The sequence below is a fragment of the Centropristis striata genome, chromosome 19 (genome assembly GCF_030273125.1).
Source record: "Centropristis striata isolate RG_2023a ecotype Rhode Island chromosome 19, C.striata_1.0, whole genome shotgun sequence".
NCBI lineage: Eukaryota > Metazoa > Chordata > Actinopteri > Perciformes > Serranidae > Centropristis > Centropristis striata.
The window spans coordinates 20,909,614-20,924,805 of NC_081535.1; the positions used below are offsets into that span (position 1 = coordinate 20,909,614).

Sequence of the window (15,192 nt, forward strand, 5' to 3'; positions counted from 1 at the left end):
TGCATCTTCCTCGAGCACTCCAAAGTGGAGAATTTTCTTCTTGAGGGTGCTTTGCTATGTGAATGTGATGTAATTCTGACAAAATCAAAGGCAAAAATGTTTTGGATTGCTTATCTTAAAGTAGTAATCCGTAAGCGTTCCGTTCTGGTTGATTTAGCAACACCTGTGCTTACCGATGATAAGGCTTAGAAGTTCTCAACAATACAAGTCCCGGAGTTCTGTTCCAAATGACTGGGGCAACAAGGTATCTTGTGCAGCTACTCCGTCAGACGTACAACTGAAGAAGACAAGCAACTCAAGTGTTACCTTAGATGTTCAGCCATGATGACAGCTTCTTTATGTCTCTTTTACATCACTATACTTGCACAGATGCAAATATGTTTCCTCTTCAAAATTCCTGGGATTACCTGTGCTGCTCTTCCAAAAAAAATTAATAATTCCCACTTTGTGCATGCATTGTTTTCTCTGACTCAGACACCATTTAAATTGTGTGCAGGAATGGTGGACTATGGTTTTAATGGCTACGAAACTTAATACTTCAAAGTGGAAGTTCACAACACTAATATAATAATATCTCATATAAAATTTATTTTTTAAGATTTTAATGATATTAAAGCCAAGTGTTGATAATAAAAAATGTCTTTGATATGATTTAAACCTTAAGGAGTATAACAATAAACTGTATATGAGTATCTTTTACTCCAACTGAATGCTGAACAAGGCATTTTTAGACAACCCGTTCTCATTCCCAAAGCGTAATATACCGACGATTTGTCACACCCCTAGACGTATCATACTGAAGCAAAGGGTACCCTTCCACGTCTGTGTGAAACGCTCTGGGTTCTCAATTGACTCCAATATAAACCCGCTCGCGGCGCTGAGAAACCCTTAGAGCAGAGGCTTACAGCCGTCTATTCACTCCAATAATATCCCGACCACGGCCCTCCATGACGCTGCCAGCGACAATCTGAATGGAGAACCGAGGACCCTGTGCACGGAAGTATTTTTCTCCCTATTTTAAGGATTTCTTTTAATGACATCGTCAACATTTCTCAACACAAACACATCAAAGTCTCACTGATAGTTCAACAATAAAATAGCTTCATGTTGTGGCTCTCAGTATCATTTTTTTCTCCTTCGATTCTGAGAAATAAACTTTTATTCGTTTGTTTTACGGCATTTCTCTCATTTTTAGTGAAAAAAAAATAAATATTTTGACTTTGTTTCTGCAGAAAAATGGATTTTGATTACATTTCTAGCGAGAAATATATGTTTTATTTTCTTAATATTCACTCAGTGAATGTACATAATCACTTTGTGGCGAAGATCTCGCCAGAAAAAGACGATCCGCTGTGTTTTATTTTGAAATCTGTTTTATTTTGTAATCTACCCCGATCATACCGGATGTGGTCCGATCCTCGCGGATGTGCTGTGCGATCTCATTGAATCGCGCTTCACTGTAAATGGCCCCGACTCTGCTCTCCTGTTTTAGTTAAAATATCTTCATTAAACAAACATTGTTGTCTTTTTTTAGCATAGATGATATACATACAGTATAATTATTTATTAGACAGTGTGTGATATTCGATATATTGGGTAGAAATAGGTTTTCACAACCCTAATAGGGAAGAACTACAAAACGAGAGGTCTAGGGAGTTGTAGTTTTTTTAATAAAACAGGTTTTCTCCTAAAATTGGAAGTTGGAAATACTTAATTAGTGGCTTTCCATGGGTTTGAGGGGATGTCAATCACATTTTTGGCATCAGAATTTAAATATTGTCTTGTTCAATGGGGGATTTGTTATTTGACAAAGTTTTATTTTTTTCAAACCTTGGAAATCTGCCCTAACAGACTTAGATTCCCACAGCCCTTTGAGTGCTCTGAGTGCGAGATGTGAAAAAATAAAACTTTGTCATAGAGCTAAACCAAATACATCACCGGAAGGGTCTTGGCCTGGAGAGTAACATATATCAATTTCAAGGGTCTATAATATTCTTGCTTTGAGATATTGACCTTTGAACCTTAACCCTGGGGCATATTTAAATGATTATAACTAAGAGACAAAAAGGGTTACAGACATGAGACCTACTGTTATAGAAAGGTGTTGACATGGACTATACTGTGAGCATAGTCACTAAGGGGTGGGAGTGGGGGGGCTTTAGGATATGCTGAAAAAATAACAAATCCCCCATTGAACAAGACAATATTTAAATTATGATGCCAAAAATGTGATTGACATCCCCTCAAACCCCTGGAAAGCCACTAATTAAGTATTTCCAACTTCCAATTTTAGGAGAAAACCTGTTTTATTAAAAAAAACTACAACTCCCTAGACCTCTCGTTTTGTAGTTCTTCCCTATTAGAGTTGTGAAAACCTATTTCTACCCAATATATCGAATATCACACACTGTCTAATAAATAACTATACTGTATGTATATTATCTATGCTAAAAAAAGACAACAATGTTTGTTTAATTAAGATATTTTAACTAAAACAGGAGAGCAGAGTCAGGGCCATTTACAGTGAAGCGTGATTCAATGAGATCGCACAGCACATCCGCGAGGATCGGACCACATCCGGTATGATCGCGGTAGATTACAAAATAAAACAGATTTCAAAATAAAACACAGCGGATCGTCTTTTTCTGGCGAGATCTTCGCCACAAAGTGATTATGTACATTCACTGAGTGAATATTAAGAAAATAAAACATATATTTCTCGCTAGAAATGTAATCAAAATCCATTTTTCTGCAGAAACAAAGTCAAAATATTTATTTTTTTTCACTAAAAATTAGAGAAATGCCGTAAAACAAACGAATAAAAGTTTATTTCTCAGAATCGAAGGAGAAAAAAATTATACTGAGAGCCACAACATGAAGCTATTTTATTGTTGAATTATCAGTGAGACTTTGATGTGTTTGTGTTGAGAAATGTTGACGATGTCATTAAAAGAAATCCTTAAAATAGGGAGAAAAATACTTCCGTGCACAGGGTCCTCGGTTCTCCATTCAGATTGTCGCTGGCAGCGTCATGGAGGGCCGTGGTCGGGATATTATTGGAGTGAATAGACGGCTGTAAGCCTCTGCTCTAAGCGTTTCTCAGCGCCGCGAGCGGGTTTATATTGGAGTCAATTGAGAACCCAGAGCGTTTCACACAGACGTGGAAGGGTACCCTTTGCTTCAGTATGATACGTCTAGGGGTGTGACAAATCGTCGGTATATTACGCTTTGGGAATGAGAACGGGTTGTTTTAGACAATCAGTTAACTTTCATGAACTGAAAACACACTGTGAAATGGTCAAAGACCCAAGAATCAAACTGAACATCACTATGGTAGCAACTTGCCCTAAACCATACCCTGCTGTATAACCTGTTTTATCCTAAGTGGGAACATAATTTGCTAAATGAACACCATGCTGTATTGAAGACATCTTGAAACTAGTGATTAAGACCATAAACTCATCATGAGAATGGTTTCTGAGGTAATAAATCAAGTGAGAAGTAGGGTAATTTTCTTATAGACTCATATGCAGTCAGCCTTGATGTTGCCACTTGATTGTAACTCCAAGACAGTTTATGGACAGTGCTTAACAAATGTATTACACCAGCGGCTTATGCTACAGCTGTCCTAAATGAACAGCAGTAGGAACTACCAAAATATATTTTTAATGTTTCTGTAATGGTTAATACACCAGTATGCAGAAACTCTGTGAAAGTGAAATTATATTTTTTAATGCTAAAAATGCATTTTTAATGCAAAAAAAAAAAAGTAAAGCATGTTATTATTTCTTAATTAAGGTGTCAAATTATAGATATTAACTTGCATTTCTGAACAGAAAAATTAGTTTTAGTGGTCGAATGTTTTGCTAATTTCTGACTTCTCATAGAAGCCCAGTGAGCTGGCTACAATCCGGGTATATAAAGGTGAATCCAGGTTATTTGCCAAAGTAAAAACCATAACAAGTTTGTTTTAAACAAGCTTTTAATAGACTTCTAAAATATTTCTTGAAAATAAGTTTTCTCATTATTTATGACAGGAGGTCTAATACATTTTTTAAACACTGTATATTGTGAGTTAAATGCTTTGAAGGTTTTAAAAACACTTAATTAACACTCGGAGATGGTCAGATGTGGTATAAAGCATTCACAGGTTGTAGTACTACACTGTAAAAAAAGATAAACAATAGCTACTCAATAAAATTGAGGCAACAGATTGCACGCAATATTATTAATTAAATCTACCTCCATTACAAGTTGAGTTAATAACAACTTAACAGGACGTGCCTGTCAATTAAAAACGGACTAATTCTATTGTGTTGGAGTCATTCAAAATTCTCTTTATTTAGAATTACATACACATAAAGATTATATTTAATGTGGTCAAAATAAGTAGATTCTATCTCAAACATTTTTATATTAAAGTTACCTAATCAACTGCCTCAAAATCAAGGACACATTTATATTTAACACATTTGATCAAATATATTAAGTAAAATGACTACAGAATAATTTATTTTATGCGTGTCTGTGTTTTGCAGCTTCTGTCAGACAGTCAGATCAACATGGTGAAGGTGGTGAACTCCGTGAGTGATGCTCTTAACGCCATGCAGAAGGAGAACGTGGGCTTGAAGGCGCGTGTCAAGGCTGACCTGCAGAGAGCACCAGTCAGAGGGGCCCGTTTCAAGGGCTGCGCCAATGGTAAGAGAAATGAGGCGTGGCTTTGACCGTCTGTACCTGTCCCTCTGGCAGGATTGGATTATTTCTTTGTACTCTGTCTGATATTCAATTTGTCCATCTGTCTCTGTATATATTATTCATACATCACTGGCTACCTATATGTTTGACCTTCTGCTGCTGTATTCTGCTCCGTGTCGTGATCCCATCCCCTGTCAGCCCAACTCCACTATTCTGTAAAATTATATCCCGGTGTGGTCTGCCATCCATCCTACCACATATTCATTCAAGTCAACCTCTCCTGGTGGTACGAGTATGTTTCCCTGGGCTACATCTCATCCACATTATCCAGTGGCCTTGGTAGAGATGTGGAATTTTTTTACTGTACATGAGAAATGACTTGCATGTCCACTGGGCCGTGTTGCTGAGAGGCAGAGAAGGGCCTGAGGCATCATCCCATCGGAAGGCTTTTATCCAGGCACAGAATACCCCATGGCATTCCTCCCATTGCATTTGCCTTGCTTAGTTTTCCGAGGAGCACGGAGCGAAGGACGTTCATGTATAGCACAGGGCATACAATAGTACAGCACGAGAGAGGGTTCACATTTTTGAGTGAGTAACAAAGCTTGAGAATGTGGAAGATGTCTCATAAATCTGCAAACATGAGGGCATACTTTTACTTTTCAGGCTCTCGGGAACTGAAGTGCTTCACTTGACTTATTGGGTGCTTTATTAATTAATATGCTATCTTAAAATCTGTTTTGGCCCGTGACATCATCAGCCTAATTGATGCAACAGATCAATTAGCTGGCACACCTACTATCAGCTGCTGAAATTCTTTTAAATTGCAGTAACTGTGCACGTTATTCCAAATAGCAATGCATCTTCTAGGTTCAATAGTGTGGTAATACATGCACTTTCAAACCAAGCAATGATTTTTCATTTACATGTATATAATGCTCTAATTGAATGTTATAAATTACTATACAGCAATGCACAATATTTTCTAATGTCTACCTAGAGTAGAGAAAGACCAAACAAACTGTTGCACCAAATATCACCATAGTGTTTCCGTCCAATGTTGGTGATTTTATATCATAAATCTCACAGTGCTTATGCACATATATTTGGGTATCCGGACTGCCTGCCAGCCCACACACTGTGAAATAAAAAAACCCAGTAAGATTTTTGTGGGCTGCTTAGATCAGAAAACATGAGATTCAAAAAGCCATTCAAATTTCTATGTCACATGCAGGCTCATTAGAATATACACCTTTGGGTGGGGGGCTTTAAGAGACAGGTGCTAAAAGAGATAATAAGTATGAGAGAAATAATGTTTGTTGAACACTACAGAATGTAAACAAAGTTTTAGTAGAAACCACAACATTTCACTAAGAACCTGAAAGGGAGAATAATCTATCCCCTTTGAGTGTTTATGTCTTTTAGGTTGAAGTATTTCCTGAAACCAGTTGTGCAACACAAACATTTTTTACATTTCCTTCATTACTATGATAGAAGTACTTATATTTTAGGAAAAAAATGTAAAAACATTTATATAGCAAAATATGAGCCTTTTTGTTGCATTAATGCAATTAATTATTTGCATTCGTGTTTTTATGTGATCTAAAATACCAAAGTTGTACTCTATTACTACTATTTATTTGCCTAAATTGTTTTGGTACCAAATTTCAAGTCTTTAGACCACCAGTAAAATAATCTTATCATACTAAATACAGACATGGATATAAATAAATAGACAGACATGGATATAAATAAATACATGGATACATAGCTGAAATACTGAACTGTTGTTCTTATACACGGTTACTCATGAAATTGGAATATTTATTTTTACCTCTTTCCATGAAATGGTTGTGACAATGTGATTTATTCTTGACAAATGAATTGTGTATCTTCTTCAAAAACTTTATTAATCAATCTCCTCCAGACATATCGCAATGAAAATGAAACCACAATTAACAGAGGATTGTGTCTGAAAACAAAATTATTCCAACTTGATGAGAGACCATGTATATTTTGGAGATGTGTAGTCATAGTCCTGGGTGGTTGAAGCCCTGTCCATGGTGCTGAACGTCTCCACTGGTGGTTCATCCATCTGCTTCACACAGTTTTATGCCCGACACCTTCCACAATTCTCTTGCCTTTAACCATATTATCTGAAGCAATCAGTAAACAGTTACTTGAAACACACCAGAACTGTTGGTGGTAATAAATGATGAATTAATTGGTAGTGAAATTATGCCTCAGAAGTTAGCATAATTGTTATCTCACAGCAGGTATTATAACTCAATTGTGGAATAATTTCTTGGAGCTTTATTTTAATTTGCTGTCTCCTGGCTCTATATTAATGGTAACGCTATGGTAATAGCGACAGAGACAGAAACAACATTGTTTCCCATTGCTAAGGCAATCATTAGTCAATTTATGAGCTGCGTAGCTTCCCCCCCCCTCCGTATGCGCACCGTGAGGAACACAATTACAAGAACAACTCACAATGTGATGCAACACGGTGTGAAGCTACATTAAAAACTCTGAAGACAGAATTAATATTATAAGGTCATATATATTGCTGGGATATTGTTTACATTGTATTATTTATATTATAATACATGTGTTTGTGGTATTATGTTTTCAGGGTATGGCATGGTAAAGTGTTCATATTACTGAGCTGTGCATATTTTCAAAATCCATGTTAAATCAGCAGGCAGTGCAGTGTTATAAGGTGGTTACATCAGCCAGTTGCTGCTGCTGAATTAGGCCCCATATGGCAGCTCCTGCCATTATTTATTGTAATAATATGTATGTTTGGCTACATGAGGAGTTCTCCCATTTGTAGCAAATTTTTGTGGACGTTTTCACTAAAACCTTTTTCTTTTTTGGTAAAAATGTAGTCTTATTTCGGATCCAGGGTAACAATAAATATGCTGACCTGTTCATTAACCATCATACTGAGCACATTCACTGACAGCACACTGGACTGTGGCATTCACGTCATTCTGAAGACTTCAGTTGACAATTCTTTGTGACATTGACAAGACAGGATATGGGAGAATAAATATGTCCGTGTTTACTTTATCTATAATTTAATATGAGCATTCTAGACAATTACCTACCTTTCTGTATCCTGTCTGCAAGGCAACGACAACATACAGACAGAAGCATTTAATTTGAAAGCAATTTCCCCACACCTGTCCTCACAGCAGAAATACCTGACCTGACATTGTACTGTCCTGGGCTATATACAGGCGAGGGAGGAGGAAATAACAGCCTCACATTAAGCCAAAATATTGCTATTATTTTTCCCTTGGTGGCTCAATTTGTAGCTCATGCCTTTTATATATAATGCCAGGAGCAAATTAGAATAAATATTTAAGAAATTGGTTTATAAGTAGGCTTTAATAACTTTTTCACAATGAAAAATAAATGCTGGATTTCCATAAAAGAAGTTTAATAAAAATAAGAAGAAGCAGTAAAATGCAATAAAAAGAGATGTGTCACAGTTATCCGGAAAATAATAACAAAGACGATAAATAAAATTTGGCATTGGTTTGGAGACACTGGCCCACATGACAGGGGAACTATTTTTCACTATTTTATTCATATTAATATAAAATAGAAGAACCATTAAAGTTCAATAAAAAGAGATATGTCTCAATCATCCAGAAAATACTAAAAAAAAATTTTTTTATTAAATTTGGCATTAATTTGGAGTCACTGGTTCACATGACAGGAAAACGATTTAAAAATAATGCTTATAAAATAGAAGGAGCAATAAAGTCACTCCCCAAAAAAGTTTTAAATAAATTGTATCTCATATGTCAAGTGTAGTAAAATGATCGGGTATGGATTTTGAGTCACTGAGTCACATGACAGGGAAACTATTGAAAATGCTGAAAGTTAAAAAAAAATATGAATATAAAAAAGAAGAATCACTAAAGTCTAATAAAAAAGATGTGTCTCATTCGTCCAGAAAATACAAAAAAAATTAAATTTAATTAAATTTTGCATCAGTTTGGAGTCAGTGGTTCACATTGCAGGAAAAATATTTAAAAATAATGCTGAAAATTTCATTAAAAATATACATATAAAAGAGAAGGAGCACTAAAGTCCAAAGAATTAATAAAAAATAAATTGTGTCTCATATATAAGTGTGGAAAAATTATCAGATATGGATTTTGAGTCACTGGGTCATATGATATGTAAGCTATTGGGGTTAAAAATGCTGAATTTTCCATTAAAATATTAATATAAAATAGAGGTAGCATTAAAGTCCAAATAATGAAAAAGTGTGTGTCATTTGTCCAGGGTAATATTATCCTGTGTGGATTTGGAGTCACTGGGTCACATAATATGGAAGCTATTGGAAAAAAGCAGAATTTTCCATAAAATGATTAATATAAAATAGAGGAAGCATTAAAATCAAGAAGTGATATGTCTCATTAACCATAAAGGTTTCAGGGAATATTTTATCTGCTATTTGATACATAATTGATCACCACTTGGGATTCTGGTATGTTTCACGTGAATGTCCGCGGAGTGTTTCACATTGACCTATTTTAAATCAGAGATATCCTAAAGCTAAGTAAATGTCAGGAGTAGAGCTGTTCAGCACCATGGACAGCGCTGCACACTCTTGCACTTTTATAAACTCTTTTTAATTTAGAAGGAATATATAGCATGGTACACACAGAAAACTCTAGGTTTATTGAGGATGTATGATTTCTTCATGTTATTTGTACATGCATATGCAGCATAATCTACATTCATTCCACGGAATCTTCCTCGAAGTGCAGTTCTGTGCAGGTTTCTAGTCCTCTTTGCTCCTCAGAGCTACAGTCAGGACAAAGTACAACAAAGCAGCCAGCGGCAAGTCAGTGTTTTTGTAAAGCGCAGCCTTGACATTTCATCAAAGACTTCTACACTGAACCAGAGAACAGCTAGAAAAACAAGAAAAAACATCAGTGCTGTTCAAAATTCATATACATCTTCTCTAACTAAGCCCATGTTTATTCATTATGCAATATATCCTTGTTTTTATTTTTGGTTTTATGCAATTCTTGTGTGGGTCAGCTTGCTTTTGGCCATTAACACATCTGTTTATTAGCTATATATTTCACTCTATATGCTAATAGATACTATGTCATTGACATATATGTATCCATTTGTAATTCTATGTGAATTCTGTCAGGATTAGTGAACCAGGTACTGACCACCTATATATCAACTGATCTTACTTAGGCACAGTAGATAAATAACTAAAATGTGTATTCATATATACTCAACAGTGCATTTTGAATATTTCATGTGTCTCTTTTTACGGCTGTGAGCATATGTGTTTAAGTTTGGGGCACAGCCACGCATATCTTTGACTGCCTGTCTGTCCCACTGTGCCTGTGGATATTTGAAGTACTCATCTCTGTACTGTTTGCATTGGATTCCCATAAGAGCACATTAGATTTTCAAAGTTATATGAATCTAAACCTGACAGCAGTGAAGTCCCTCTCAGCACTGACGGCAGCAGGGTTTATGACTGTAGAAGTCCTACTTTTCACTTCATGGTCTGCCTGACTTTGCAGTGTTTCACAGTGGCTTCACTGCTGAGAAGATTCACAAACAAAAGCTCATTTCTGTGGTCAGCGGCACACATGCAACTGCAAGTATCGTCTCGACGTCTGGTAGATTTCTTTATTTTTTATTAGTTTTCGCTGTCACATTAATTATTCTGTTTTATGAGTATTGCGTTTGAAAACAAAACAAAGAAAGACTAAACACAAAAATAACAGTAAGATGCAGGACATGTGCATGATTGGAAACAGCCGTAATAGCTGCCACAGATGAGCAGTGTTAGCTGGAGATGCGAGGACAGGGTGCATTTAAATGAGTTCAGTTCCTACTGTGCGGTGCCTGCGATGTCAGAGCGACTTACTTTGAAGGGCTTATGCGGCGAAGGATTTTGTCTCCAAACAGACGAGATTCAGAGCAGATACTCTCCTCAAACCTGCTAGTATACGCACACACACACCCAAAGTATACACACATCACTGAAAACGCAATGTCCTGTTGAACATAACTTTTTAAATTCCATATTTTTCTAATTATGAACAAATCTTATGATCCTTCTCACAATTATTGTCCGTATCATATTACCTATTACTGCCATAGACCTCAATTGCTCCAACGAGCCACACCACATGTTCATTTATTGGCAAAAACACTATAACTGCTGCCATAAATCCTCTAAATCATGCACCAAGTCCACAGCTGAAAATAAACCCCTCTAAATGCACTATTTCCTTTGTCTGAATCACATCTGCTACAAAACTATCATGCCAAACTGTCCAAGTATTAAGTAGAGAGACAGTTTGTTGGCTTTGGCCTTTTGGTTGGAAAACTATGGAATAAATTGCACCATAAAGTTCACAATGGTTATAACAGGAAGACAGAAAGAGACAACAGGAAGGCTGGGTGATGAGGAACAATGCACAACTGACACTGACTGAGGTTACATGCACAAAAGTGAAATAGTTGTGCAAAATAGACGTATTGCTACTATGCTTTTTGCATGGTTATTGAGAACTAGTGCTGTGCCCTTAGGAAGTATGTATTAGTATAGTGGGAGATTAAGTAGATTTTTCAATTATGGCCAAATGAGGTTGTGTGTGAAAGTGGGATGTACAATGATGTGTAATACTCTTGCGTAGCGTTAATATACAAAGTGTATATTGGGTAATACATGGATGTACATTGAGATATAAAGAGACACAAAATAGTTATTTTAAGAAAAAGAAACTTGACATGGTTAGACATATATACAGACACAGATATAGGAGGAAATAAGTTTACATGCAGCACAAACAGATGGATGTGAAAAATTGTGAGTAAGGGTTATTAGGTGTGTTGTGGAATGTTTAGATTGATTGAACTATTGTGTTTCATATATTGTGGCTATGCAGACCACTACAACGTCTGCAACTCCATAAAACACTTACTTTTCATAAGTTACGAACACCATCCAGCACATACACATTGAATATTGATATTCGCTGGCAACTATTAGAATATTATTGGAAAATTGAACCTTGTAGCGCACTTTAAACCTAGATAGGTTGGCTAAATAGACTTATAGATGAGATGAGTCAGGCGTGGAAATCCAGAGGGAATTGGGCTTCTGACCAGGTGTAGGCCTATCACACAATGGGGCGGAGCTCCCCTAAAAGGCATCCGATCACAAACAGTGCAATGCCGCAACACGTCCTACGTAAATAATGATATTTTGAAAAATAAATTTAAAAATTCTTCAAAATTGAGGATGCACACCTTCGTGCCATGCGCCAGCCACATACAAAATCTTAGGTCAGTCTGACTAACGGTCAGCGAGATATACCCTAGACACACACACACACACACACACACACGCACACACACACACACACACACACACACACACACACACACAGATGCTTCTTGCTTTTATAGATAGATGAATATTCCACTTAATATTCCTAACAATTAGCTGTGCATACTATGTGTGACAGGAGCCCTAACATGTCATTTATCAAATCAATGTGGAAAAGTGGAACGACTAGAGCTGCTTGTGACATTTTTCTCCTTTGCGGTAAAATAGAAATTTTCAAAGTTTTCCACCGGTGGCAAACTTGTTAAAAGGTGTGAATGCAGCCTCCCTCTTTCATTCCCTAAACCACCTTTTTGAAAAGGTCAGCGCTGCCATATTTGTGCATATCCAAAAACCCCTTTTGATATCCAAGTCTTTCATCATGTTTAAAAAGCGGGTGCGTTTCTCTTTTCACTCGGAGATGAGGGCTTTTCTTTGGGGCATGCATCTCTGCCCAATCTTGCAAAACTGTTGGCTCGATGCTTTGTGTTTGTGCACAGAGCTGACCATAAACATGCAAGGGGCTGTGTGCTGCAGGAAAAACTCCAACTGAGACTGCACTGTACAAAGTATGTTCCTACAGCCTGAGTCATATCTGCATATCGCATGAAATGCTACATTAAAAAAAAAAAAAAAAAAAACAACCTTATTTGACTATCTAAATGTAATATGCTGTTTTGATGATCTATAATAATTTGAGAATATTGTCATATTCTGAATAAAAGTGGAGGCACATAAATATAGCCATTCATGACTTTGAGGACTAATAAATACTGCAGGAAAGGGAGAGAATCAGAAGAAATGTAAAGTTTCTAATGACGAGCTGGTTGTAGCCATCACAAGACAGTTTTTAGATTTTGACAGCTAGGTAACATGTCTCTGAAATGGATAGGTACAACAATGGAAAACTAAGTTGGGAAGCTAAAGTGGACCTGCAGTAGAAGTATGATTATGAGGGGGGTCCTTGGAAGAAAAAAAATCTCGCTCTAAGGGATCATTAAACTGGAAAACTTTGAAAGCCCTTGTTACACAGGACCAAATTCTTAAATAATGATGAAAGTCTCTTTTTTTAATGTCCCATGGAAGCCAGACAGCCTCAGTTTTCCTGTAATGAAAAGAAGAACTGGGGAAATGTTTCCATTTATATGTGATGATGATGAAAGTCGGAGCTCGGAAGCTGAAGCTTACACTGAGAAACGGTAAAATCTTCAGGGAGACCAAACATTCCCTATCGTGTAAGGACTGTGAAAGAATCTTGCTGGCCTTTTCACTAACTCTCCCGGCTGTTTTAAACTTGGAGGTTTGACCCTGGGAAGGCTAGCATGCATAATCTATGACATTGTCCTCATCACAGAGTTCCTCTCTTGCTTCCTGGGGAATAGACTTTGTATCCCCTGTGTAAAACGGGTGTCTCAGTCACAGACAAGGGTGCTCCTGTTCTGCTCTGCTGTAGCTTACAAGCTTCTTGTCGCTGTCTCTTCTTCCCTGCACTAACTTTTCCTCAATTCTCTTTCTGTCTGTCTGTTATATACTCTCTCCTCTCTGCCCATATGCGTCGTATCGCTCAAATGTATTAATCTCATCACTGCGCCATACTTCTTCCTCTCCCACTTCTATAATGTCTTTTGTTTTCCCCTTTTTCCTACAACTTGTGTTATCTCAAATCTATGTCTGGGTGCTATATATCTGCGTCTTCACATCCGCACTACACCCCTGTGCCTTTCTGTCTTCATTTCGACCTACTTGTGTTCCGTCTTTTTTCACGTTTTTATCTCCGCCGCACTTAGACTCCGTTGTCCCACTGTGTCATCTATCACCCTCCCTATCTCGCCATCTATCTTTTTTGTGTCTTCCCTCTCCACACAGCCATTCGCCACCTTTTCATATCTCTTTCTATCCCTTTCAAGAGCCATCCTTTAAAAAAAAAAATTGAGTAAGCAAACGCTTTGAGGTTGACATGATGACTTCACAACCTAGAACTTTTCCTTGATATTTACTGTACTTACGTGCATGTCTTTGCCCAACAGAGGACAAAGTGTGACAAGTGTTATCTCATGTATTCCTCATCTTCTTTTTATTACTAATTTCAAATTAGCGCTCCAAGCAATCTTTCCCTTTGCAAGCCATATTGGGCCTAATTTATTTCATGTCCCCCTACTTTCACCTCTCCCCAGGCTCGCGTCCCCGTGACTGCGGTGATCTGTACGCCAGTGGTCAGAGAGAGGACGGCATCTACTCAGTGTTTCCTGTCCACCACCCTGCAGGCTTCCAGGTCTACTGCGACATGACCACAGACGGAGGAGGCTGGACGGTGAGTCAGAGGAAAACACGTACACAGTTGACACACATGCAGCTGGGTGTGTATCGACCTAAAATAGAAAAACCTCACCCAGCCGCTGCATTTTCACTGGGATGAAAAGGATAGCAGGGGACTAGAAGGCAACTGATGGCCTTTTCACTACTTTTGCAAATCTGCTTTTATTTACAAAACAACTGCAACATAAAAATGATTCACTGGGAAGGAGTCTTTCCAAATGCAACATCGGTTCCAGTCAGATCACAGTCATGTAGAACAAGAGGTCCTATACTGTTTTTCTGGGCACCTGCTGTGATTACAGTTGTAGTGCCTTAGGAACCTCATGTATCAATTCGAAAAGGTCTCATCAAAGTTTAATCACAGAAAGAAGCGGGGAGATCTTAAGCACAAGTTTCATGTGAAAACAGTCCAATTTTTTTTAATGTGTTGTTCATTTAGAAAACAGAATATTAATTAGTCACATCTAAGTGAGGATGTCATCGGGTAGAGGGCTGAAAGGGAAATGACTAAAAAGGAGTGAGACAAAGAAAGCCAACGAAACAGAGCACTGACAGGTGCAACAAAACTGAAGAATATCCAATCAGTCATGATTTGTCTAGTAGGCTTAGTAAGTGGGGCCATAATAGCAAGGGTAGAGCTTCTAGTGTAAGCTGCAAATGTAACACTACATCTGAAATTTCTGTAAATAAAAGGTGATACATACCTTTTCGTACACACTGAACTGTAATTATTATGAGAGCCTCTTTGCCGGTTTGAGATGCATAATCATAGTAACCCGTGTCAACCT

General features: G+C 37.3%; 1 protein-coding gene across 2 annotated transcripts in view; it reads left to right on the forward strand.

Annotated features, from left to right (window-relative positions):
* fibcd1b (fibrinogen C domain containing 1b) overlaps window positions 1–15,192 on the forward strand; it is a 141,664-nt gene that overhangs the window by 54,058 nt on the left and 72,414 nt on the right. For both annotated transcript variants that reach the window (XM_059358165.1, XM_059358166.1), the window contains 2 exons: window positions 4,539–4,698; window positions 14,263–14,399. In XM_059358165.1, the coding sequence (XP_059214148.1) occupies window positions 4,539–4,698; window positions 14,263–14,399 (297 nt within the window). The remainder of the gene's footprint in view (window positions 1–4,538; window positions 4,699–14,262; window positions 14,400–15,192) is intronic.